Source organism: Corapipo altera, unplaced genomic scaffold (genome assembly GCF_003945725.1).
Source record: "Corapipo altera isolate COAL_440 unplaced genomic scaffold, ASM394572v1 0, whole genome shotgun sequence".
NCBI classification, from domain to species: Eukaryota; Metazoa; Chordata; class Aves; order Passeriformes; family Pipridae; genus Corapipo; species Corapipo altera.
Window position 1 is genome coordinate 69,397,836 of NW_020884872.1, and position 27,656 is coordinate 69,425,491.

Genomic DNA, 27,656 nt, shown 5'->3' on the forward strand with positions numbered 1-27,656 from the left:
TACAGTCCAGTTGGAAAAGAAAGAAAAACATGTATTCACCTTAGCTCCTTCAGACACTTGGAGATTATTCATATCAGGCAAAGACACATCAAAGCTCGATGTTCCTATATTAAAATGATGAGGGTCTGCTGAGGTTGTGTCACATGATGTAGAAAGTGAGTCAATATGATTTGCATCCTCAGATGGGGAAAGATTTATAATCTGTTTAAAAGACAACAGAAGCATGGAAGAACTAAGTATACAGCTACCCTACCACACACTGCTTTCATGAACAGACATTGTCTTTCATGTCTTTCATGTAAAGCAGACATTGTCTTAGAGCAGTGATGATGGCTCTCAGCCTGTACACAGACACAACACTTTCGATGTTTCTGGCACAAAAATTTTATTAAAAACATCCCTGAGGTGAACAAAGAAAATCTGACACTGTTTACCAACCTGGAGTCTTGTTCTATTTCTTTAAGCATTAAATACATCAGAAAGATTTACTGTTGGCCAATTGTGCAAAATTGTCACATAGTAAAAAAAGGGGCAAATAATAAGATATGTTTCCTGTGTTTCAAACTTTGCATTAAAATTCCTGTTTACCTTTGCAAATAAGTGAAAATGCACCCACCAATTTCAGCTGATTAGGTCGCCCCTGGGCAGAGGAAACTAAAAGCCCATCTTATTTAAAAACACAACCCCTTTTTTTGTTCTTAAATTTCAAGTTTGCAACTTACTAGGTCTGAGTTCTCCAAGATTTGGCTGGTGGTCAGGTCCTCCTCCTCTGATGACTCATCTGAGTCCTCATGGTTCATTTTGTTCAGGCTGGGCGTGCTCCCTGAGAGCTGGCTCTCTTCCAGCAGCTGCATGTCACACTTGTCCAGGCTGTCCAGGGACCGTCTGCGCACTCCCCAGTTGAAGTTGTCCATGCTTTCACCCTGAAATCAGATATAGGGTCAGTTTGCTTGATTTAAAACTGATCATATACAAAGACCTAATCGAAGTTAGCTCCGGAAATACTTTTATGCAAAAATATAATAAAAACTTGATATAAGCATTATTTTTCTGATCACCTGGAGGTAAGAGCAGAAGCGTGGAAATGGCAGTTAAATGAGCATTCACTCTTTTCATTATTAGATGTTTTTCATGCATTTGCTAATTTAAGAATTTGGTTTTGTAAGTCCATATATACACTCCTCAATACCAGTAGAGCAATGACAGGCAAAAGAAAAGTTTGGAAGCAATTTTAGAGGATTTTTCCATGATGTTTAAAAGTATTAGGAGCACATTTCAAAACAATGGTTCAATTGCAAAACTTATGTTATAGATTTTAGATTATTTGCATTATATACATAACCATAATGGTGAGTAGATTTGAACAAGCCCCTCCTTTACATGTAAAATGTGACATCTAAAGCAGCACACCTTTTTAACTTTTATTATAGACCCGTACTGCTTATTTTTGTAACTTGAATCTATTTGAATTATTCAAAACTATATTTTGAAAGCAGCCTGATAAGCATTGCCTGAGATGTCACATTTTAAAAAGGACACAGTCAAATTGACCAACCATTTTATACTGACTTTCAGTTCTGATCCCACATGCAGTTACATAAAGCTGAGTGCATTAAGCAAACTGTATAACCATTTGTAAGGTGGGTGAACTGATCACTTGATTTCTTTCATGTACAAAAATGACAATTAGTTTTCCACCATTTTTCCATTTGTTTACTTTATATATTTTCCAGTGGACTGTATGCCTTTTCCCTAATTCTCGCTCCCTTCCTATGTCTGGGCAGGTTCCTTTCCAGCAAATGCAGGACCACATCCACAACTGCTCTTGCCACAGACCCACAGAGGCAAAAGGGGCCTCACACATCAAGAAAGGTCTCCCCAGAAGTATCCAGCTGCAGTTTTGGGTACTTTATCTAGGTGAAAGCCCTCAATCCAGCATTAAAATGGGAAGGAAATTTATAGAGAAAAATGTTTCTTTTTAAGGTTCGTGGCTGACTGTTTAAAACAAGACTCTGTAAGTTGCAACAGTCTTAAACAAGCAAGTCAACTGGTGAAAATTCAAGCTGATAGTGATCTTCTAAATATCAGTTTGACAAAAATATAGTTCTGCCTAAAAAACAATCACTGATTATGAGTATTTCCTGGGCTTCTGCAGATCAAAATTATGTGCAATCATAGAGAATGAGGTCTCAGTTGAGTGAGGTCCCTTAAGCAGAGTTGTAATTTTAAACACTTGAGTAATCCCCATTCAGGACTACTCAGACATTTACTGAATGAGGACCAAACTGCATAAAGTGCAATGAATTACACTGCAATCTTACCTCCTTAACAATCAACAAACTTCCACAAATTGATCTTACTTTTCATCATTACCCTTTAATGCAATGGATCATGGAATATGAATTGAGGGAGAGGGGAAGTTCAGTTTTGTGACACTAAGCTCACTGTTCATGAACGAACATGATGAAAATAGAAAAAAATATTTTTAAGGAAAAAGGCAACCCAGAAATGCAAGAACTGTAATTCAAAAGAACATTTATAACTAAGGAATGCACTATAATCAAGAAAATGAAATTGTTATGAAGCCTGACATATTATTTGAAGAACCCTGTGTTTTCATCCTGGGACTGGTATCATACAGTAGTTTTGTGTGGAAAGAGAACAGAACACATCTAAGATATAAGCAGTTAGGTCTCTTTAAATCATAAAAATGATTGTTCAGTTCCAAGCTATTTATTTTAACAAGTTCTTTGGTTGTCCATCCTACCCCACAATGGCTGGAGGATACATGCAGCAATGAGACATCCTCCACAAGCACATCAGTTACTGAATTAACAAGTGACAAAATGACACAAATAAGCAGGCAAGAAAAGATGACGGTGATCACACCCTGATCCTCATGATGCCTAGTAAAGCTATCAGTAAACATTGCAGCCAATGTCCATGGGAATATGTCCTGTTGCAGTTTTATTCTGCGATGTCTTAAAGAAGGAAGCCAGCAAAAAGAAGAAAAATGAAAAGGGACACTTCTAGGGCATGCAGTTAGAAGGGGCAGTGAATTAAAAGTGAGGGAAAAGGGTAATAGAGATGAAACAGTGTAACTCAAATACCCATGGTATTTGGATTAGCGTAAGTTTGCTACAGGGGCACTTACAATGAATTTAAACAAGAGGTCAACACGTGTCTATGAAGATGGAGTTGTTTTTGGAGTCTGTGAAAGCAATCTTTCTTTCATAGTTAACAAGAGCAAAGATATATTTGAGAAGCTGTTGATTTTTATCTACAGCAGGAGGAAAGCTATCTCCTATCTGGAAAGTCACCAGTGATAAACATCAATTCAGAGGAATACAGTCACGTTATAAATGTGTCTGGCCAGCAATGAGCAAGTACCACACAGAACTTCTCACAATCAACACCCTCTGGTAAAGGATCAGATGTGCCCTTGCAGCTGCTTTACACTTTACGACAACCCAGTGGAAAAGAGAGACAGCAGTGCAATAAAAAGGGAAGTAATCCTATGTGGGGAACAGCAGTAAAGCTCCTCTGTAGAGCCAGTAAAAATCATGCAAAACCTCTTTCACACAAGTTTTCATCCTTACCATGTTGACAAAGTATGCAAAGTTAGTGGAATTGCTCAGATATTGTAGGGCATAGGCGTAAGTGTTGTGGAACTGCATAGTAAGGCAGTATTTCCATATGGATACAGCTTTTAGAGCACAGGCAGTTTGAGACAGAGACTTTTTGGGGGCTGTGTTTGCACAATAACTGATGTACAGACTATCAGAAACCAATATGCAAATTACTGTGGTTGCTGATTTTTTTTATAATTTGTACAACTCATTAGAATTCTCTATCATTTTAGTTCTCTCTATACATTGATAAACTGCAAGTTTAGGTCCCAAACTGGCAACCGGTGATGTGTCTTTTCAGTTTTCTTAAGAAGGTAAATGAGTCCAGCAAAGTTGGTAGGATCACACAGAGGAATTAAATTAAGCTGTACGAATTAATTTACTTATTCAATTAAATTCAGTCTGGCATGCAACTTTCTTAAGAGGTCTCAGGCATCAGCTTTAGCAAGATGCTAGCAGGAGACAATACACCACAACTGAAAAGCTAGAAATTATATATAATTTGCCCATAGGAACAAATGGCCCAAACTTTATTATAAATAATGAAGTTTCTACATATTAATCATGCACAAAGATACCAAAAGTACTAGATACTAGTACCAAAGATACTAGAAGTAAGATATTTTAAAACTTGTGAAGACTGCTGAACATGTCAAAAGCAAACTTAAAATGAAGCAGAATTTTTGAAAAAAACCTCAAAAATATTTCTAATACAAGACAAAAAATGAAGCATCTGTCAGAAATGCAAGCACACCCCACCCCTCCACGCACACACTGAAGGGGGGAGGTAACAGCAAAACTATGATGTTATTCTACAATACAAATTTGCAAGAAGGCATAACATATGCTGGCACATCTGAGTTCAAGTAGCATTCTTACCTGAAGTTCCTGGGTAGCAGATATAACAGATAGAAAAACAAATAGAAAGAATCTATGTAAAATCACTGTAATAAAGACATCATAGACAAACATTTGCCTACAATTGTAACAAATATTATCACAGAAACTTCAACTCTTCAGCCTATCTTTTAAGTTTGAAAATAACTATTACTTGCTTTCACATCTTTGTTAAATTTCAAACAGGTACACCTTGTGGTCTGGGGATGATTTTTTTGATGTTGCTCTTGCTAGCTTAAGGAAGTAGACTCTTACACCAGGTCTGAATTTGGCTAAAGTATCTATTTAATTTTAAAACATTAGTAAGTCAGTCTGGACTAAACTGTGGAACGCAAGGCTTCAGATCCATGGCAATTTAAAACCTGTATCAAGTAAAAGACTACAATTTTCATTTTACTTCATATAAAACTAGAGAAGCTTAGTATCTGTTTCATGACCAATTTAAGACAATTAGGATATCAATTAATTTAGGTCTCAGTCTTGAAATTAGCCACATGTATAAAAGAAATCTTTACAGCATCACAATCCATGAAGGTAAATTCATTTTGGTAGGAATTCTTCTGCACAATATGCTCTCTGTATGGTTTTAATTGGTGAAGAGAAAGAAGAAATTCCTGAATTTCAGTAGACAAAAAATTATCAAGTTATATTCAGTCAAAATTGCAGTGTCAAATCCTTGTAGTATCTTGAAAGCATTTAAGACACAACAATTACTGCAGCCAGTATATTTTTGACAAAAAAACTGGCGTTGTTTTATCATTTATCATTTTTTTGAGCATTAGAGATCCTTCATAATATTTGTCTAATGTATTTTCAGTCATTGCTGCCAGCTACCCTTTTTTTTTAGCAAACTCATGGGCAGCTGTGAGCCAAAATTACTATATTTTGATACAGAAATTCAAGACTTGGAAAAATAAGGACTTAGTGACATTTTTTTCCATTCCCCCATCTTTCTCTTCATTGGAAAAGAAAAAGTTCAGATGTGCATGAGTTCACACCTGAGGGGTCTGTTTACCTTAAAATTATTTTACTACTGGAATACAAATAGGTAGAAAAATTACTATTTCTACTTGTAAACTCGTTCTTCTCAGGGCTAAGAGCAATGCCTGAGAGAATTCTTGTTAACACTGAGTTCAGATTATGACAAGACAATTTATTAAACTGTTTGGTTTGCTGAACATCTGCACCTTAAGTCCTTCAAAAGAGCTAACAATTTCTGAAATTTTAAATAGCAACAAAAATGTTAGATTTGTTTGGCATTGGATATTAATTTTTGGGCTTTCCCAACCAAACAGAAAGAAATACTCCAAGTTTGATATAAGCAAGGTTAAACGGTGTACCCCAAAAATTCAGCAGTTCTTCAACTTTTTCCCTTCAGCAGTTTCAGCTCAAGGTGAGCTGATAGGTTTCACCTGTCAAGACTTGATCTGGGCCCTCAGAATTTTGTTTAGCTCCTGCAGGAAATGATGAAATCCCAGACATCTAAGCAGAATGGAAGGTATAGCTCTTTAAACATTAGTGATTTCATCAGCAGTTGCAGGAATAACAGCAGCCTGAAGGCCTGAGTTAATGTTTTAGAGGGTTACTTATTAACCAACTGATTTGGAATAATTTCATTTTATAGGTTTTTAATAAGCAAATATATTTTTATTAAAAATTTAGATCTTTATAAATTGTATTTAAAATAAATTCACTTAAAAGTAAATTCACTGAAAAGGTACTAGAACAGAGGCTTTATTTTCCAGTAACAGTGTTGCAGTGTTTCCTAAAGTAGATTCGGAAAGGAAGGGTGTGGTAGCCTTTTACTATTATGCCACTTAAATAAACACTAAGTGAACATTATAAACAATCTGAACTCAAAATTAAGTTTATAGTTAAACAGTTAAAGTTTTATGTTACAAGAAGAGTAGTGTTTAGTAGAAAGAGTATAAAAGTGTTTTAATAAAAAAGCTGTTTCAAAGAAAATATACTGTACCTCCCCATCTTCCAGCTCAACATCTAGGAAATCAAAGTCCCTAAAGACTCTGAATTGTTGTTCACTGTTTGAATCATCCATGTTCTCCTGCTCCCTTGTTCCGTCTTCTGAAGACACCAAGCTCGTCTGGTGCTCCATCAGATCCAAATCACCACAGGAAGAAAAAATCACCTACAATTTAAAGGATTTCTCTTGTAACAAACTGTTCCCTCTGGTTGTTTCTTCCTAAAAGCTGTAATTGGTTATTCAGAAGACTGTATTTCCAGTACACACCTAATTCCTTCACTGAGTATTTTTAGAACACTCTTTATTATTTATGTTGGACAGGTGCCTTCAGATTAAACTTGTACAAAGAAACAACTTCATACTGTGGGAACACATCCAAGAATATTACAGCTACCTCCTAATGGCTGCAGAATGATGTTGCCTGGATGTTTGTATACATATATAGGAACAAAATTCAGAGAACTTAGCAGAGAAAATACTGTCAAGGGAGTGAGACAGTAAGTTCATAAAAAAACCCCTCTAGTTAAAAAGATGTTCAAAAATATGTCAAGATTAGAAAATATAACAAGTTCTAATTTTTTCTTTCCTACTAAATATACTTATATCTTCAATTTAGTTGCAAAAATTAAACAGTTCCTGTCTTGCAGAAATGAAGGACCTGTTCTCCATAATACAAGTGACATACACCATGTTCAAAAGCATTCAGAAATTTTCCTTTCTCTGTAGAAAATATTTAATAACTATTTTAAGAGCTTCCCACTATGGATGATCTATTGTCCATTTCCTGGCACCAGATAATATTAATTTTTAAAGAGTAACATCAGAACTGCCGTGTAATGGAAAAATCAGACACATACACACCCTGCCCCCATTTAATTTCTTTAATTTATTTTTTTACTTTGTAAAGGTTCTAGATTGGTAATACCAGAGGTCATTATACTTTATTCCCACTGAGATGGCATCACTAAAACCTACAGCATCACAGATCTCCCACAGGAAATCCACACATAGCTCTGACAGTAAGTCTGCTTTAAGTGAGAGGGCAATTCACTCACTGGTCCAAATGCTGAGAAACGCAGCCTGGGCCAGTACAAAGGACAGTGATAGTAATGCAACATGAAAACTAAGCAAATGTGGTCAGCAACTCAGGGAAACACAGTTCTTTACTTTTAAAATTTAAGACACGATGAAACAAAGAAATGGTCAATACAAGGCTACTTACTGAAGGGTTTTTACTCAGCCCAACTTCCTGACCACACAGGGAAAGGACATGCACCAGCTTTTCCTTTGTTCTTTTCTAGAAAACAAGGTGTTTGTCAAGTGAGCATTTTTTTAACCACTCATTCTCCTGGTGGCTAGAAACATACATTAGCAATTTTTAATTAGGAGGAACCAACCAAAGAATTAGTCACTAAGTGCTCAAAGGATTGGTCTCAGAGCAACTATGCATCAAGGAAACAAAAATAGCTGTTAATGATTTTGCTTTTTATTATATTTAAATTAGTCAATGAATTCCATTGAGCATAATAAGGAAATGTTGGATCATATGCATCACTTTAAAAAGACAGTTCAGAAGCTTAAAATTAAGCACATGTATAATTTTTTTTTGTCTCTGCTATATAACTTGGTGTATTAAAAAAAGAAAAGAGTAATAACTACATTTATTCTGCATGGTTTTATTCCAGCTGGCAGATAACCAAAATCAGTAAGGTAATCAAAGATCACTTTTAGGAAAATTGGTTTTTTTACTCAATTTCTCAAGAAAGCAACACTTTCAAAGTTATACATGCTATCTATCTATCTGCTCTCCTTGCTAATATCTGAACTCATTTGTCATTTTTAGTTAAATCTGAACTAGACTTAATAGGTCTTAAAAAGATGCATTTCCTGCAATTTGAAAGAAAAACAGACATAACTCAGTCCATGTTTGAGTCCAAGAAAGTACACACAGTCAGATATTGTGCTGCCACTGGCCTAGCCAGCCAGGAGCACTGCACAGGGCACAAGCATTTAAGAACCTAAGAGTGTGTTAATTCAGCTGCTGTAAATTCAACTTGTTAATGAACAGTGGGATAACTACCTGAGAGTACTGAGGTCTCTTCCAGCTCACAGGAACAAGGACATTGGAGTTAGATCCTGATGAGGTTGAAGAAGTGCTTCGGGTGACAGCCATTGCCCTGGGTTTACCATCTCGTCCAGAAGAACTCTGCAGCTCATCATACCGTCTTCCAATAATTGGAGTCTTAAATAGAGATTAATATTCCCTAGTACTATGCCTCAGGATGAACTTAAAAGGGCCATATTGCTTCAGTTGGAGGAAAAGATTACTCTGAAGATTATACACAAGGATAAAACAAGGAGTGCACCAAATTTTATGTCACTTGATATGTTTGTTATTTTCCACTGTGAACCTCTGAGTAACAACTGCCATATTTAGTAGCTACTGCTTATGTTCATGGATGGATAATACTCAAAGCAACTGTCACACTAGTTTCTGACATAAGAACACATAAAAACCCCAGGAAGCATATGAAATTTATTGGAAATCCACATTTCTTGCACATGCTTTTTAATATTTTTTTCCTACGAGTGCTGAACATTTTGGCTCTTTTCCAACAAATACTGAAATTCTCTCTTGGATTGACAGTTGGATGCTCAGTATGTTCTAGAACTATACCTACATGAACAGCACATAGTACTAGATGCCTTTTAATGTTTATATTTCCTTTTAAACTCAATAGCTCACTATTATCTGTATAAAATAAATCTATAATGCTGAAAAAATTCCTGCAGCTTCATAACAAGTGAGTTGCCCATTAAAGTCAATAGGACCATTCAGTTCTAAAAAGTTATCAGGTGCACAGGGTTTGCAGGATAAAGACTGCTGTAAGAGAGTCCAGTCAGAAGTCAGGCAGTAGTTCCTCAAAGGACATTCTCTGTGTTTAACAGTTACAGAGAACACTGGCATCCAAATATAAAATGTTTGCAGGGGAAATTTATACATATGGCATGCATATATATTATAGTTGGCATAACTCAACACAGCTTTTCCACCAGATAATTTTAAATACAACTAGTAATTCCTTCATGAAAAAAAAAATACAGTAAACAGTTGAAAAGGAGCCCTCCAACACGGGTCACTAAATATGTCACTTTGAATCAAAAATAATTGAAAAGACTTTCAGTTTGGTAATTTTCCTTTCCTAATTTTTCAGTTTTCTTAAGGAGTTGCAACACATGTTTTAGGATTACCAAATAACTGAATTAAGGTGTTAAGTAGCAAAATTACACGAAGTACCTCTGAAATATCAAAATGAAACTCTAGAGTCTTCCCTGGTAGCTCCTTGGAGGCACTGTTCCACACTCGATGTATTTCCATTTTTGAAAGATCACTATGTTGATAGGAAGGTAGTACTAAACTGGCAGAACGAGAAACTACCAGTTTCAGGATATTCAAGGCTTCTCTCCAGTGAATACTCTAGAAACAGGCATATTTAATTAGCAAACAGAAAGTAAGATTCACACATATTCAAGATTATTTACATTTTACAGTCATATTTTTTACCACATAATAAAAATATTGAATTGGAATATTCCTGTTCTTTCTTTGTCTTGGCCAGTGACAAGGTACATACTTGCAGAATAATTTCAACAGCAGAGACCAAGACTTGGCCAAGGTGTCACTGTTAGGGAAGTGGCTTGCAGCCTGAGACACCTGTGGGCAAGGTCAACTTGGCAAAGGATTTAAAATCTCCTACCTGAATGCCTTAATCAGTCTGAACAAATATAAGGGCCATTGCAGAATCCCCATTTAATAAAAAAGCTGACTTGATACAGGTTCTTTACAACTGTGAATTCCTAGTAGAAACATGTATTTTTCACTTGTCAAGAATTAGGTAATAGAGGTCTTTGAAGGAAAGTGCTTATGCCTCATCTCCCTCACGTTAATAATTAAAGACTGCTCACCCAGGCTCTGTGTGGTATTAATCTTGCTGCAAGGTTCTGCAGCTGAAGCTTAGCCCTTCCCACACAGTGAACATACAGCTGCGCATCTTATCTGGGAATGCACAGTCTATGAGGCATCAGGATGTCTGTAAACTAGGTCCCACACTAGACAGTTGCAGCCCTCCCTGCTAATCTAAATTCTTATAAAGAAAATCAACTTATGATAGTAAATATGGCTAAGTTCCTATATTAAAATAATAAAAAATACTGTATTTACCTGTACATATTTTTCAATGGTTTTTAGCACTTCCACATTAAACTGTTTCACAGGAATAGCTGACATGTCCATATAACTAAGAAGACTGTAGATCATCTGTAAGAGGGACTGTTGCATACTAGGAAGGCCCTTTTCTAGTAGCTGTTACAAAAAAAAGAAAAGTGACTGTAACTAAATTTTGAGACATTTCTTCTTATGGAAAAAGCTACTAATTTCATGAATACCATTTGTACTGTTAATCTCTCTTCACTCACTGATTTTGCAATGCCATTTTGCAATCATTTCACAACTCATAATGATACAGGTGTGAAGTAAAAAAGAGCTTAAGTTGGAAAAAATGCTAGCCTGTTACATTTTATATATGCCTGCCCTAACTTATCCAGAAAACATATTCAGTAGTTAAGTAAACTGGTAGGCAAAATTTACACTGTAATTTGGGAAGGACATCCAATAAAAACAGGAGAGTGTCTTTTTATGTCTACATTTGCTGAAAGTCAGTGAGAAAAAAGAAAACATTCTGAAGAAACAAAACTACTACTATTCATACATCAATAAATATTTATCCAAATATACTTCACTGCCAGTGCTCACTGGCTGTAACTGCCAAAGAAACATCTTCTTTTAAGGAGGAGATGGAGTTTCTGGGCTCTCTTATTGTAGAGACTAATACAAAGAGGGGCTTCATCTAAATCCCAGAATTTTGAGACACCTAGGTGCAGATCCTGTAATACTACAATGAACCTTGGAAGTGCAACTGTGCTCATATATATAAATATGACATATACATGACATATATATGACATATATACACATATATACATATATACATATACATGTCAGTAATTTCGGACATGTACGGACATCCGTATATGTGTGAAATGTCTCATTTGAAAATTTCCTGGAAGGCAGCATGTTCTTTCACTGGTGACAGGCACTGTCCCACCCCCTCAAATTTCAGGGGCAATCAAATGTTATTGCTGGAGGTTACCAGAAACTCAGTACTAGATACCATCCTTCATTCAGGCCAACAAAAAAAGTTCTTCTAACATTGGCTACTAAAATAATTAGGATCAAGAAAACAATTACTTATAAAAACTCTATGTTGCATTATGTCTTCCATCAGAGAAAAATTTCAACTGTTATCCAAGCGGACTTTAACAGTGTTTGAGATATCCTTGCTGGTCTGAATGACAAGGCTCCTCCTGTTATTGAATGAGAACGCTTCATGCCAGTCGAAATGGAATGATCAGGTAGGACATGCCTATCTTATCCCACTGTATATTTTCTGACTTCTTTCATCAGTAAAGCGAGTGATTCATAAAACAAAGTGGGCAAGTTCCATTAGCAGCACAATAAATGGAACTCACTATGCTTTATCTATTCCTCTACAAAATGACAGCATGAATTTTTAAATTAAAGATACTACATGGCAACATGCTTCAGCCCTTAAACACCTTCAGCCTTTCAGTACCTTTATTGAGAGAGAAAATGTGTGTAGCAAATCTTTTTCAAAACAGGGTTATGGACTTTTTCTTGCCTTCTATTAGGATCAGACAGAAAGAAATATTTTTGTTCTCTGACAGAGGCTACTGCATCAGACAATCTCTTTTGGGATAGGAAAAGGAATTCTTGGGAAATAATGGAGGTTTTGTGCCTCTTGCTGGTTAGAAAGCTGTTGTAGGAACTTGATCTCTGAAAGTTTCTAATTATGTTAGTCAAACAAACATTTTGAGGAAATAAAGAAGGAATTTGTCTGATATTCAAGTCACCAGTGGGATAGTGCCTGATCTAAGGAATGCTTCCCCTTGCAATGTTTTAGTCTCTAGTGATTCCTTGGTTTTGAACAGGTTATGAATGCTCATGTTTCTATCACAAACTATCTTATATCTAACAAGGAGGAGATGGAAAAATCTACCATGAGCATATTACTATGCACTGTGGTTTCTTGTCCCTTGTTCTATATTAATAGCATTAGGTATTTAAGTCTAAGCATGGCCCTGGACTTAATGAGTCACTAGTTTAAAAAGTGACCTATGCCAATTCAGACATGCTCCTAGAATGAGTGTGCTTTCATGATAAAAGGTTGCATTTTAAAAATTAATATACAAAAATCTAACATAAAAAAGTAAGCTTTCAGTAATATATTTGTATGCTGATTTTGGTAGTGGAGGTTCAAAGTTCTACTGCACCATTAAATAGTGATTTTTCGTCATCTGTAGACTGAGATCACTCTCATATTTTTCTAGAATAAATTATCATTTTTCATGAATGGATCATATGTAAAACTGAGTAAAGAGCACTGCTTGTCACTGCAAGGTTTGGATAATAACACAGTTGAAATGTCTTATTTTATGCTTGAATCATACTCCTTGATTACAAGCAATTACCTGCCCTCAAATAGGTTAAATGCAAACTTTTATCTGAATGGCAATAATTGAAACTTCTAACTTCTGCCAAGAGCATTTGTTTTCATAACCTTAACATGTGGTACCATGTTTTCTTCTGAAGGTACACCTGTCTGTTTTAGGAGGCGCTGTTGCAATACAGATTTCCTTTGTTATTCTTAATCACTGCATGTCTTGCAATTTCCCTCCTGCCCAAGCATTGGGGACTGAACCAGGATTGTTAAAGCCCGAGTTTGTGTAACCAATGGCTATAACATTCAACTGCAGATTTCCCAGAGGGGCTGTTAACCTATTTGGCTTTACCTATTGACACTATATCCCATGGCTGGTTTAGAGAAGACAGGGACACCTTGTTTATCCTGGTTTGGGGGTTAACTAAGATGAAAAGATGAAACATTCTGAATGCTGGAAAAAAAACCATAACAGGCTGAACAAGATGGTTTCTTGTCTCTTGCTACTTCACCAGATTGGCAGCTATTCTACGCCCATATGAATGTTCTTCAGACATGACTCAACAGCGATGCAGTCAATGTAAATACAGAAAAAGTCATGCTTACTACTCTGTCATCCTGCTGCTGATGGTGCTATGTGAGGAATGTCTTAATTATGGTCAAAAACCTGCCTGACTTGTTGTTAATACAGTAGTGTGGTGCCAATCTACAGCAAGGGGGAACTGCACAGAAAGAGTCTCCACATGCAAGCCTAAACCCGTTGGCCTTTGTGGAGATATTGCAGCAGTAGCAACTGTATGTAGAGCATGGAAGGAAAATAGAGAGGCAAACACTTTCCTAAGGCTGGGAAAGCAAAGGAGAAAGAATTTAAACACTTTAATTTTTACAGCAATTCTTTATTAGGAATACAAGCTTCTGCTGTGAAGGAGAGACTTGGCTCTAGAGGATGGAAAGAGCTAATAGTTCTTCAGTCTTTGAACTTGAAAACAAATTGAAAAACCTCAAGGTCCTGTTTTAGTCTCCTTCAGGAGAGTCATGGCTTTCATTATTAGTTATGATTATCATAACTATCATATATGATTGTTAACTTAGAGCCTGCATGTGCAAACCAGGTATGGAAATGCAGGTTGAGGTAGCAGAGCCTAGTTTTTGTGATTGTGGGAGCACAACCTGGCCTTTCAGGTTCTTGAAAAATCTGTCAATAGCCAGTATTAGAGACACCTGAGGAGTTTTTGTAGATCCTTTGGCAGAGGGGGGAAAAAATCTGCTCCAAAAAATAAAGCTGCTCTAAATAAGCTAGTTAATTTATGTAGAGAGGTGGGTGTCAGACTATTTTCCAGAATAACAAGTGACAGTATGAGAGGAAATGACCTCAAGTTGCACCAGGGGAGGTTTAGATAGGATATTAGGAAAAATTCCTTCACAAAAAGGATTGCCAACCACCAGAACTGGCTGACCAGGGAAGTTCCATCAACATCCCTGGAAGTGTTCAAAAAAATGTGTGGATGTAGCACTTGGAGACATGGTTTAGTGGTGGACTTGGTAGTGTTAGGTTTGTGGTTGGACTTGATGATCTTAAAGGTCTTTTCCATCCTAAATGGTTCTGTGATTCTATGAATACAGAACTGTCTTCTCCCTGGATGGGAGGGGAGACTGAAGGCATCTCACTTGTGGGAAAGTGATAAATCCGAGAACCCTACAAGAAAATGCTGTCCTGATACTGATCTGACACAAGAGGCAGAATATCAAGAAGCCTTATGCTGAAAGCTGAACTGAGCCTTGGATCCCCAGGAACAACACTGCATCAGCTCTGTACTCCGCACATGAAAAATGTTAGGAGTAAGCAATGAACACAGAGGAAAACCTTGGCAGCAAGATGACACCATTCAGTATTAGAGGAATGAATATAAATTTGTATCAAGAACCAGATCCTTATATAGCAGATATATAATGCTGCTAAAACCCTTGTGGAATTAGTCCTTCTCTTATCCTTACTGGGATCTAAATAAATGTCCAGTTTCCTCTTGCTTTCACAGTGGAAAATCCAACTGGCTGATGAAGTAAGATGCTTTAAGATGCATCAGCTTTTGTTTTAGTGTTCAATATTGATTTTTTTATAGCAATTATGTCTGTTAATTTCTGCTTTTTATTTTTAATTATAAAATAACAGCAGCAGAGAGCCCTCAGAAATCTGCTGGCAGACTTCATCTCTTTGGGCTGTTAGGCAACAGAAGAGTTAAAACAGTAAAAAGTTTTCAAAAACTTACCTCAGCCAAATATGTAACCATACTCAAAGTAATATCAGCAAATGCCTCATGAAGGTAACGGCAAACCACATTTACCCAGGTAGCACAGTCCCTTGTATAGCTGTGTGTTTTATAAAGGGTCATGACATGTGCAAGATTTGATAGCTTGGGGTTCTTCTCCTCCAAACAAACCTAATTAAATATAAATGTCAAAACATATTGAGAACAAGGCAACTGCATTTACAGTTTTGAGGATGTACAAAACAGTAAATGATTTTGATACCTGAGCAATCCTTTCAGCTATATCTTTACAAAACTGGTTTGGGCCATCAAAATGCTGAATTAAATGGGGCAGGAGACACAAAACATTCAGTGGAAATCCTAGAACAGGAAAATACAGAACAAAATGTGTTTTTTGGTCAGCAAGAGCCACAGTGATCTTTAAGTCTGGTCACAATTTTGTACATTAATTATAAACTCACACAGACTCTGTCAAGTTGTTCACACCACTGGCCATTCCACATTTGTCTTAAAGGAGCCTTAATTTGAAAATCCAGTACATCATTTAAAATACTATTGTAAAGTATGAAACTATTTCTGCAAACACTACTGCACATTCCTGTTAGAGATCATGTTTATCTTTTCCACTTAACTGGCTTATTGACAGTCTTAACTGGTGGCATTTTCATTACTGCTGCTAAAACACAAAATTCAGTGAGTATTGATCAATAAACAACTGTTTTGGTCAGGCTGCCAGGCTCAGCTTCCATTGTTTTATACTGTTCAAGGTAATAATAATAATGAATCAAAATTCTGATATAACAGGTCAGCTAAGACTACTCAAAGGGGTGCTTTTGAAGGTGGGTGATGGCTCCTGCAACCAAGTGCTGGCTGCTGTCAATAGCATAAGTACTGTCTGGAACTGGGATTCGGCTCTTCTGCACTGATACCACAACGTAGTTGATGAACTAAGGCAGCAGCTGTAACAGTGAGCTGTAACAAAAACTGCTCTGGTTCAGGTGGGAGCTCAGAAGTCAAGTAATTGTATCTAGACACAATCTATTTTTTGAAAAGAAAGAATCTGATCTATGAAAATAATTTTCTAATTATTCATTCCCTCTTGTTCTACACAATTAAACGAGTTGCCTAAACTAGGACCACAGTTTCCCTAGTCTGCCTCTGTACTCAGGGAAAAGATACCACCAGATGGTACTGTCACAGCCTATGTGTGAATTGCCCAACAAAGTCTGGAACAGGCACCACCCAGGTGCTTAGAGGTGGGCAGGCTGTTCATGGCATTCATCCCTTTATTCTGTGTCTAAGCTTGTTATGACTTAGTTGTTAAGCCTGGACAGTTGTCTTAATATGTGTGTTTCTGACTGAAAGACAGGAGTAAAAATTTGGAAAAATACAGAAACTCTCTTCAAAACATATATTTAGGAAGTGGTCACAACCTCAGCTAAATAACTGGGAATTTCAAAATGTTAACTTTATAACCCATGCCTCTCTCCTCACTCACTATTGTGCTATTGTAGTTTATCTAGACAGTGTACAACAGTTTTAGATATTGGTATTTCTAGGGAAAATTCCATGAAGCACTAATTTAAAATCAAGTAAATTGACACAGTCTGAAAACAATTCAACAGAAAAAGTGAGCAAAATAGGCTATAGAAAATTGGACAGTATCTCCTTACATGTGTTTACTTTGTCAGCACTCAGGAACTTTATATACTGCTAAGCCCTAGAAATGAAATGTTAAATAATACGATTGCTCTCCTCCAAAACCTTATTGTGCAACACAGTCACTTTTTAGAAACATGTTATTATGGTTATGAAATTTAAAAAAAAGCCCACCCAGCTCAAAGCAAAAGTATATTATGCTATATTAAAAGAGAAAGAAAAATGCCATTTTTGGTTTTGTTCAGACAGCCAAATGAGATCTGTCACCAAATGTCAATGCAACATAAACTGAAAAAGAGAGGAAAGCACGCTGGTTTTACCTATAGCTTGAGAGGAATCCACCATGGATATTCGAGATACTGGAGTCAGCAAGCTGAAGAGCTGTAGCGTGAGATCAGTGGTAGTAAGGGAGGTGAATCCTTTCAAGAGTAGCTGCTGAAGTCCTGAGAAGTCTGCCCACTTCAGCTGCCCCTGCAACTTCTCTAACTTCTCCCGGTTTTCAGCTTTATCTAGTGGCAAATGAGCCAGAAGTTTATTCAGTAACCGCAATGCCATCAGGTACTCAAACTCAAAATCCGACTCCATCAAAGCCACAGCAACCCAGAAGATGGTGGCCAGTAGGTTGGTTGGATTGTTAATATGGGATGGATCAGTAAGACTGTCCTTTAGAGAGGATGAACTTCTTGTTTTAGAGGACAGGCCTTGTTGTGTGCACGCCTGAATTCTGTCTAGTGTGGCACTGCGTGGTGGGTCTGAGGACTTGTCCACATCTCCAAATTTTTTGGGTACAGAGAAGCTCCTCTGGTGTCTGCTTCGTTCAGCAGTGGCTGTGTTGCCACTTGCAGGATTCACATTCAGCTGTCCTGTGCTCTTCCGATTTGCAGTCAGTTTGGTGTTTGATGTTAAATCTGGTGAAGATGAACTGAAACCAAGATATATAACATACATTACAATGTCTGAATGCACAGCTTGCTCATACTGGATGCAAGCTAAGTATTTATCAAACTGTAAATAAATATTTAAACAGGAAAAGTAAAACACCACACTGTTTACTGCAGCCTGCCTTTTTTTTCAGAAGTGCCCACAGATATGACAGAAAAGAAGGTTCCCATGGCACTGCACCAAACCAGAGTAGAATAACCTACAGTTTAGACAGGCAAGAACAACATGGGGATAAGAAATACAGAGCTGTGAAGTGACTTGTGGAAATGCCCATACAATGGGACAGTGGCAGAACTGAAAAAAACTTTGGTCTTTAAAATGCCCTCATCAGTGAAGCAAGCCCTGAACTTGGCACGTCTTGGCAGGCAAAATGCACAATTGCTTACTGGTTAATGTGAGAACTGTGGACAGAAAAAACAACATATCTTAACAAATACACCAGATTATCCTCAAGAAACCTGTCATGTGACTGTCTGCCAGTACAGGTCCTTCAGAAACCTTGTTGTCATTGCATCCTCTCCTGCCTGTATCCTGAGATCTCTTCAAGGTGGTTCACAGAAAGTGTAGGTGTTTCAATTTCAATGACTAATGCCTCCTCATGGATTACCATGTGATGATCCAGACAATACCTATCAATGATCTGTACAGATGAACATGCTGTGTTGATACATGCAAGGGAAGTTTGTTCTCTGGGAACAGCTAATTCCTGACTCTTTGATCCCATTCCTATTTCATATACTATGAGCCCCTGCTGTCTTTAGCAATTGAAGAGAATCTAATTATGGAATCAAGTGTCAGGGTAAAGTATATTGCATCCCACTGCTTACTGGAGTGTTTTCTATTCTCTGTTCCACCTTATTCTTTCCTGAAATGCGCACTAAAGAAAGATAAATAGCTCTTAGTTTAGAAAGTAGAAGCATATTTCCCCCTCTTTACTCTGTCACGAGGCACTACTTGTGTTCTGGCATTACACAGCACCCCGCCTACCACCTTCAGAAAAGACAGCCCTTGTATTTTTGTGCTGCATGTAAAACATGGTAACTTATGGACATTTTTAAAAAAAGTTACCTATTTTGTTGTTACTATTAATTACCCTCACTACCGTCAACAGCCATATTACAGCAGGAGCCTGCAATTTTCCTCCATATACAAAGGTCTACTTTCAGGCCATGGGTTTCAGAAAGATGGTCTACACATCGGCAAAATTCATGTATACACGGGAAAAAATTCTCCCTAGTTTCATTGAGGAGAAGAAACCATGATCATTTACTTCTTGGGGAAGATTTCATCTGAGAATGACAGATTATATGAAACCAGTATTCCGAAAACCATGTTCCTTTCCACATATGTTTTCAGGTATATGATGCAAAGGTGCAAAAATACAATATTTTTAAAGGATGTTAAAGTAGGTTATAGCCAAGTGGCAGCAAGGCAGAATTTATAATACACTGTAAAGTTCCATTAGTTGTATCAACATTATTTCAGCTATGGCAAAATTTGGCTGAATGTGCTCATATCTAGCTCTCTGTAGGTTACAAATGAGCTCAGTCTTATCAAAATTATTTTTTCCTGTTAGGCTGCATAACTGCACACTTAATATCATGAGACATTGAAAAAAAATTAGTTAGAACAGCCTCTTACCGTGATAACACCGTCAAAAGATCACTGTTCTTCAAACAGTCAGACAGATTATCCACTGCAGCTTCCAAAGTAAGTAGTGCCTCCATTACATACCCCTATCAATGCATGAGGTTAACCATTACAACAAAGACATTCAAAAAAGTAACATTTAAAAATCTTCAGTTCATAAAAGGAATAGGCACCTACTGAAACCCCATAATTTCTCTTGAAAAAGAACAACATTCACATCAAAGCCACTGCCCTGAACATTAAAATGTCACTATAAATGTGTTTTATTTTCTGCCTCTAAATGATCTACGAAGGTATGCAAGAAGGGCACATATTTCATCAGGGTATTGGTAATGGCCCACCAAACCTCTGACTTGCAGGTTAGTGATTTACACTCTACACAAGCAATTGTGACAGAATATTACTGTCATCTTGTGGCAGTTTCATTACCTAAGTAAAATATGGAGGTGATGTCAGTCTATTTCTTACTAAGAGCTAGTATTTTTTTTTATTAAGTCTTGAATCTTGCAATAAACAGTCTCTGATGGTAAAATTTCAGTCTGTTTAGCTAAACTGAATGAACATCACAGTTCAGTGAAACATGAAAGGTCTGTATCAAACTAAGTCAGTGTAGGCTTTGTATTATTACAGATGGGGTGGATTTCTTTATTTCAAAAGATGTTAACATTTAAGGAATGAGATGGTGTCTACTTCATCTCGTCAGATTACATCAGCAGGTAGATGATGGATTCCTTAAGCTCAAATTAATAGTGTTGAAAGGGAAAAATGGTCATCATGAAGATTTCATTTTGAGTGACAAATACTAGATATTTTCTAGCTGTTCTCTTTAGAGGTATGTAAGATTGTAACAGCCTGACGAAGGTTTAGATAATGCACATGTGAATTCAGTAAACTCAGAGGTAACCTTTTCTAAGGCCACATTATACTCTTCATCATTTGACTCCAGAACACCCTTGCTAAAATGCTAATTTTAAATTAAGTATACATTGAATCAACAGTACTAAGAAGCATTATGTACATATGCATACCTGAATCTCATCTCCATGCTCTCCAATAACTTCCACCAATCTTGACAGGAGGTCAGACAACGCATGTGCAGAAAGGGGCTGCTTTAGGGCCCTGAATATCTGGAAAGAGCGACCTGCATAATGTCTGGAAGAGCTTGAAAGAGCTGTTTGTAAAGCAACTTCACTCAAATGCTGCTCCAAATGAAAACCTAAGCAAAAGAATAGGATGTCATTTTTTTTTTTTTATGACAGACTTTTTGTGGGTCATAAACAGCTGAACCTACTCTGTGAGGAGGATATGCATGTTAGCATATCCTGCAAACCCTGTGAGAAATGGAGGTGCAGAAATGTCTGTGTTTTGGAGAATTTCTCACTGCTTACATTTATTTCACACAGAATGCAAGAAAATGAACTGCAAACCAAAATTCTGAGTCTAAAATTAGTAATCTGATTTATTTTTTTTTACAGTTCCTGGACAAACTTTCAAGCCAACCACTAATCTTGCTGGCAGAAACAGAGTAACTTCTGAAGACTCCCAAACCGAAAGCCAAGTTAAATTAGGAGTCTTTCTACTAGCTTCAGAAGGCTTTGGATAAGATCTTTAATATAAATACTGATGCTGCATTCTGCTTTGATCCTTGAAGATATTTAATTAGCAACTGTGTTGGTTTTCAAAATACAATCGGTGCATTTCCTAAGTTCTAAAAACATAATAAGTGAAAACTAAACTTTTATTGCCTGAAGAACTTTACTGAAGTACCTTTACTGAGTAGCTGTGATGTATTTACCAACAGGTAAATACATAGAGGAGATTTTATCTTCCAGAATTAATCAAAAGGCTTTCTACCAACAGCCTTGAAGAAGTACTCAATTTAACATTTAGCCACAGTTTAATCTAACATGACTTTTTTTAAAGCAATTCTTTCATATGTTATGCATCCTTGTTAAGACATATGCATAAGCAGATCTACTAAGTCACAGAATAAATATTAAGTGTGACTGAGGGAAAGCAAAAAGATTTACTACCTGACTTGGAATCTTTAAATACAGATACAACATGGCGCAGAAAATTAGTGAGCTGTTCAGCACTCTTGGTGTTCTGATTTTTGGGAGTGATATCTTCATGGCACCAAAGTGGACCAAATGCCCTTAAAGAAATACATAACAAAGTGCAAGATTTCTTTGAGTTATCTGAAATACATGTAATCTGTTAAAATATATAACCTGTAAAGGCACTTAGATATTACAGGGTCATGACCTGGAAAACATGCAACTGAACAGAATTTTAAATACAAGTAAATAAATACTCCTACGCTGTATTTTACAAAATCTCTCTCTTAAATATAAGCTATACCATTTAGAGAGCAGGATAAACAAATCCCTGTTCTTTAATTTAACATTGTGCCTAGAATCTGCTGGCTGTAGTTGGTAGTTAATACTAGTCTCACTATGGCCTTTCACTATGCCCTGTACATTTTCTATCTTCTTTTATAATAATAAAACTGTCTTCTTCCATTAGTTCATTGCTGAATATAATAATATCAGTCAATTAAAGACTTTATTTCTGTCGGACAAGATTTTTTTCTGCTTTTCCTGACACTGAAGTGTTTTTAAGTACCTACCTACTAAAATTAGTATCAATAACAGAGGAATGGGAGTCTGTAATTACTATATAAGCTCAGTAATTTTCCTTTGAGTCTTTTAAGTTGTTACATGAAAGTATGCATTTTGAGTACAAACATATCCTCTGCTTATCTCCATTACCTGGTTGTCAGGAACTCAATTAATTTGTTTGCTTTCTCATCTGATTCAGCAGCAGTGTCCATGTCCTCAACTTCTTGTGTAATCTGTGGCAGATTTCCACTACTGCCTCCCAGACTGATACTGGAAGAGGTGGAGCTGGAGCTCAAGCCGGAGTCTGGCACCGGAGATGACTGGTATTCCCGCAGAAAGTCAAAGCCACCTGCCAACCAAAACGGAGGAGATAAAGATGGAATGCACTGTTGGGTCAGTGTTACAGATGAAAGTGTCTGCCAAGCAACTCTTTTCAGTCAGCAACAGAAACATTCTACTGGGAAATGGGGAAAACCTGCGGAATACAACAACCTTCAAATGCTGATAGGAGTGAAAATGGTACTGTGTTTTTAAATGTGTAGAACTCAACATAAAATGAAAAGTATTTAAGTTTTTTACATTCAGAAGTGTTACTTTTTTAAAAGTGAATTTAGAAGTTGGCAAAGTGCATATAAAGTTCACTCAATTTTCTGGACTAGTCTGATGAATTAAAAAACTGCAAGGTGGAATTATTAGGACAATTATGTTCCCTAATTTTACAAATGTAATGGAAACCAAGACAAAAATGTTTAAGGCTTCTGTTCAACACCTTTAGTAACTGTAACCACTGGACTACTCATACTAAATTTTTTCCACATCAGGATTAAACATCTGAGTAAGTGTTCTGCTAGATCAAAACCTTGATATACAGTTTCAGAGTTGAAATTAGAAACTAAGGTTAGACTGCTAGTCATCTTAGGCTGTATCTACAACAGAAAAAAAGGCCTTGTGAGAAGAATGAGAGCAGGACAAAACCCACTGCAGATCATGACACCCTTAATTTAGTTGCCTGACATTTGCCTGACAAACCTGAACTGAAGTATTTTCAATTAGGATTCTTTGCTATAGCTACTCACCCACACTCTCACTCTTTATATTAGTTGCTCAAAAGACAGTCCAAATACCAAGTTTTGACACCTTCTTGGACTTAAGAGGCCCATACTCAGGGTACCAATTATGTTTTTTCAGGCACAGGAATGAAAACAGCTTTTCATTTTGGCATAAAAGCAGTAATATAATTTTAATGTAAGAATTTTATTCTGTATTTAATAATTCACAGACATGCACTGGAAAAGAAATCTACCTAACTTGAGACAGGAAATTTATGTGAGATAATTTTGCATAGACGTTATTCAGAATGAAACCTCTTTGGTAAAACATTCATTAATCTGAAGTACCTATCCTGTCTATACATCACTTTAAAATAACTTTGTTGTGTCTCAGAAAAAAAAAGTTATCACATAATATTCTTTATAAAGCCAAATTACTTATTAATTATATTCCTAAAGAACCATGGAAATGTCACTTATTTGATAATAGTTCCTTTTCATTTTTCAATGTATGGTGAAGTTCCTCACTCTCTCCCAGGCAAGTAATCCTACATCCATAACTCTATATTGGCTCTATGATCCTTCAAATTTCAATAGTACACTTGCTTTTGGTATTATTATGACAACAGCAAATCTAGCTAGCAGCTTTCTACAAACTGTTCCCAACCAACCCCTTAAAAACAGGTAAATTGGTAAAAGTTAACAGAACACTGATCTCAGCAGAGGTTTGAAGTAAGCCTCCTAATCTAGAAACAGATTTCAGGACAGAAATGAAGTGTATCTGTGATACGAAGGAGGGTGTGTATCATGTGAAATTTAACAATGGAAAATCTGAGCTGCATATCCCTGTCTCCTTCTGTGTTGGAATTATTTACTAATTTCTTTAGAAGGTTGAGGAATGATTGCCCTCATTTAAAGTAGCCTTGGCTCCCTGAGGGGGGAGTCAAGAAGTTATTAGGCCTATTAATTTTAAAATACTACATTATATATTATGCCTTACATTAGATAAATTTCCTGCTATCATGAAAAGTTATCTAATAATAAATAGCATTCACATGGAGTTAATATTACTGCTCATATTTTCCACTTTACTACTTCGATTTATCAAAACTGTTGTATTTTAGAAAAGTAATCCTACTTTCAAAAACCTGACAGTATAATGCAATGTTCTCTTATTTTTCTTGCTTTGTTACCTGTGTAAAGATATTCAGGTAAGTATGCTGGTTGTACTGTCAGAGTCTTGGTCTCATTCATCTCTCTGGTCTGAAGCAGCACTGATGCAATGGCTTGATAGTTGTTATTGCAAGATAATGCAATCAAAAGGTGAAGCAGTAACTTTTTACTGTGTTCAAAGACCTCCGGGCGGTAATGGTCAAGGCCTAAATGAAAAGGTTACAGCAACCTCTGAATATGAAGTAATAATAAACAAGTTCACATTCCAGAAATAGTGAAAATTACAAGGCAAGTCCATGACAACAGTACAAACAAACAAAAGATGTAGTATTTCCAGACACAGTTACTATTGTTACTTGTGTATAATCAGTTTCCAGACTGAGGTCCCATACAAGAGGTGCAAACAATGTGTGGCAATACAACTTTATACATTCTGTCTCAGTGCAGTGTTAATTTGACAGGTTTGGCAAAACTCTAAAGGTAAGGAATTCATGATGGTGGTTGTAATTACATTGTGTACCACAGTATGTGGCTTTCTTGCACAGACATCAGGTTTAGAATGAGTGCAAACTGTAAGAGGTAGATACTGATTTATTAAGAAAGGAACTGACAGACAAATCACTCGAAAATGAATTTCAGCTACCAGTGAGTAGCATGAGATATTAGCCCCTAGCAGAGGGTGCGGAACTGAAACCGAAGGTTAGCACTGAAAGACTGATCTGGTTTACACTACTGCTGTTTGTAAGATTTTAAACCAGCCTGAATAATTCACAAATTACAAATATGAGGGAAAGATGTATGTTTGTAAAATGGTGTTTGTAAAATAAACTGCATTCTGTTGTAGTAATCTCTTTTTGATTCTCTTTCAGTACCTTCCAAGATATTTAAAAGTACTTTTTTCTGTTTAGGAGTAGTTTAAGTGCTGAAAAAGTTATTTTTTTTAACTTCTTCAGCTCCTCTCTTCTCAGGATATATTCCTCTTTAAAAAGCAGCTCCTTCATTACTCTAAATGGCAGCAGCCAACAGATTTTTCAAGTCAGGTGTTTTCTAATATACTCCAGTCATGCTGGTTCTTGTCTGGCCTGCAAAAATAGCTGCTCATACTGCCACAGTCTGAACAGCGTGCCTTTGGCTCCTAAGGGCAGTTCTTTGGAGGTCCTGTGATCCTTGGTCTCTTACCCATCTGCCCATAGCCTCTTAAAAAAAAAAAATGTAGGCATCCTGCCCACCCTCTTTTTCAGCTTCTTCAGGTTTCTGCTCCTATTCTCCTTTCTCCATTTCCTTCCACGTACCAGGAGACAATGAACTCATCCTACCCTAAAATACATCAGAAAGGATGTAAAAAGTTCTTCTAGTTGAAGATAAATTCTATATTGGCAACACTTGTGACTGAAATCCTATGAAACCCCAGGGCTGTATGAAAGTCTTGGCACAGATCTTCTAACTATAAAAGGAGAAGGACAGTTCAGTCTTTGTGCTTGTCCAGTGCTGGGTCCTTCTTTACTTTGGAAGTGTTCCTGAGAGGGTAAACTTCTGTGACGTGGAAACATTTCCATGGGGAAAAAGTCTAGCTGCTCAACTGATTTCACACTGGTTGCAAAAGAGATTTTAAACAGTAGTGATTTTCATGCCCTTCTGACATAGGCAGGTTCACACCAGCAGTATGCCTCTCTACTTCACTATCAGTACTACAAACCATCTGTTAGGCTATTAAACACACATAAATTGCAAAATTCTTTCATTTAAGTATTTTCTTATTCCAATAAATGAAAGGATATTGGCTCTCCAGCTAGCCACCATACTAGTTTCCAGTTTCCTTTTTAGTCAGATATATCTGTCTGTCTATTGATATACCAATAGGACAGAAATACTTGTTTTTCAATCACAGTCATACCTTTGGCTAACATATAGCATAACATCCTTAAAACATCACAAGAACTCTACTACAAAACATAGAAAAATTTTCCACAGGAGGTATAACAGCTCTAAAGAAATTTACTTTAAAGCCTTAAAGCTCCGATCTCACTCTAGTTACCACTAAACCAGTTACACTTAGTTACCAGTTACATTTAGCTTTAATTTCACATTTTAGAATTGAGAGTTCTTAATGAAGAGATTGTTTCAAATGGTATTTATAAATTTCTATTTGTTTCTTATAAAAAAAATGTAATGTTGAAACCTTATTGCAAAAACAAATAACTAAAGACATTTTTATAATGGATTACTAGTGTCTTAACTATTTTTGCATATGTTTGTTTGCATGGCTCCCTGATGGCTCCTTAAAGCTGCCTTGACTAAAGTGGTCATGCTGCTGCATACCACTTCTGTCTTGTTATTCCTGTATTCTTGTGAGAATTTCTAACTGTAAGCACCAGTTTTCTCACACTTGTTACAAATCACATGAAAGATGTTTGATCAGTTAATGGTTATTGATTTGATCCATAAACTTGATCCAGTTCTCTTTCAGCTCCCTCTCACACTTGGAAAGTTCACAGACATATAAAAAAGAAGGAAAAATTGTTATGGGCAGCCACAAAATAAATTTAAATTTTAAGTGAAGAATATATGTGAAATATCCTATTGAAACTGACTCTGGAAGTCCCATCCAACACAGTCCTGGTTATTAGTCCTGCCTTTAATCAGAAGTTTGTGAAATAAATATACTGATATAAAAAATTCTATTTCATAAAAAAATTCAAACAGAACAGTTGGTGACAGAGTAGCATAAAAGGAGAATGAATTATCTTCAACTTACACTGTTTTCTACCACTGTGCTGTAACCTCCCAGTTTAATCTCTTTTTGTCTGCTGAACAGCAGACTGACCATGAATAGACTTAGTGGTAACTATGCTGTCTGAATGAGAAGTGAACTGCGATCTCAGCTATAATAAATTTATTTCACAACTGTCTGCCTGTGGGTTTTTGTGAACACTATTATTTATCAACCACGAAAGTTAAGGAATGGCTTTATAATGCTAAATGCTCTTGTGTGCTAAAAAATTAGACCACTCACTTTTTGTAATGTTAAACAGGAGGACAGGGAAGCTAACACCTTCCAGTTGAACTGTGTTACAATCAGGAACAGACACAGCAGTGGGGAAAAAGCAGTGCCTCTATGCTCAGGTACATAAGGGAGGACACTGACGGTAAAGTATTCCATTAGCAATGCAATTAATAAAACTTGCTTTCCAGTGGTCTGAGTCCTACTCC

At 36.6% G+C, this 27,656-nt stretch overlaps 1 protein-coding gene across 8 annotated transcripts in view; it reads right to left on the reverse strand.

Moving 5' to 3' along the window:
* The window catches only part of FRY (FRY microtubule binding protein), a 234,520-nt gene that overhangs the window by 23,768 nt on the left and 183,096 nt on the right, over nt 1-27,656 (reverse strand). For 7 of the 8 annotated variants that reach the window (XM_027651378.1, XM_027651367.1, XM_027651340.1 and 4 more), the window contains 16 exons: nt 24,467-24,652; nt 22,375-22,573; nt 21,637-21,758; nt 20,632-20,819; nt 19,595-19,689; nt 17,332-17,933; nt 15,615-15,712; nt 15,353-15,523; nt 10,730-10,870; nt 9,806-9,985; nt 8,588-8,749; nt 7,730-7,804; nt 6,502-6,672; nt 4,509-4,517; nt 723-923; nt 40-201 (listed from right to left, as the gene is read on the reverse strand). In XM_027651378.1, the coding sequence (XP_027507179.1) occupies nt 40-201; nt 723-923; nt 4,509-4,517; nt 6,502-6,672; nt 7,730-7,804; nt 8,588-8,749; nt 9,806-9,985; nt 10,730-10,870; nt 15,353-15,523; nt 15,615-15,712; nt 17,332-17,933; nt 19,595-19,689; nt 20,632-20,819; nt 21,637-21,758; nt 22,375-22,573; nt 24,467-24,652 (2,762 nt within the window). The remainder of the gene's footprint in view (nt 1-39; nt 202-722; nt 924-4,508; nt 4,518-6,501; nt 6,673-7,729; nt 7,805-8,587; nt 8,750-9,805; nt 9,986-10,729; nt 10,871-15,352; nt 15,524-15,614; nt 15,713-17,331; nt 17,934-19,594; nt 19,690-20,631; nt 20,820-21,636; nt 21,759-22,374; nt 22,574-24,466; nt 24,653-27,656) is intronic. The other variant, XM_027651358.1, reaches the window with a different exon arrangement.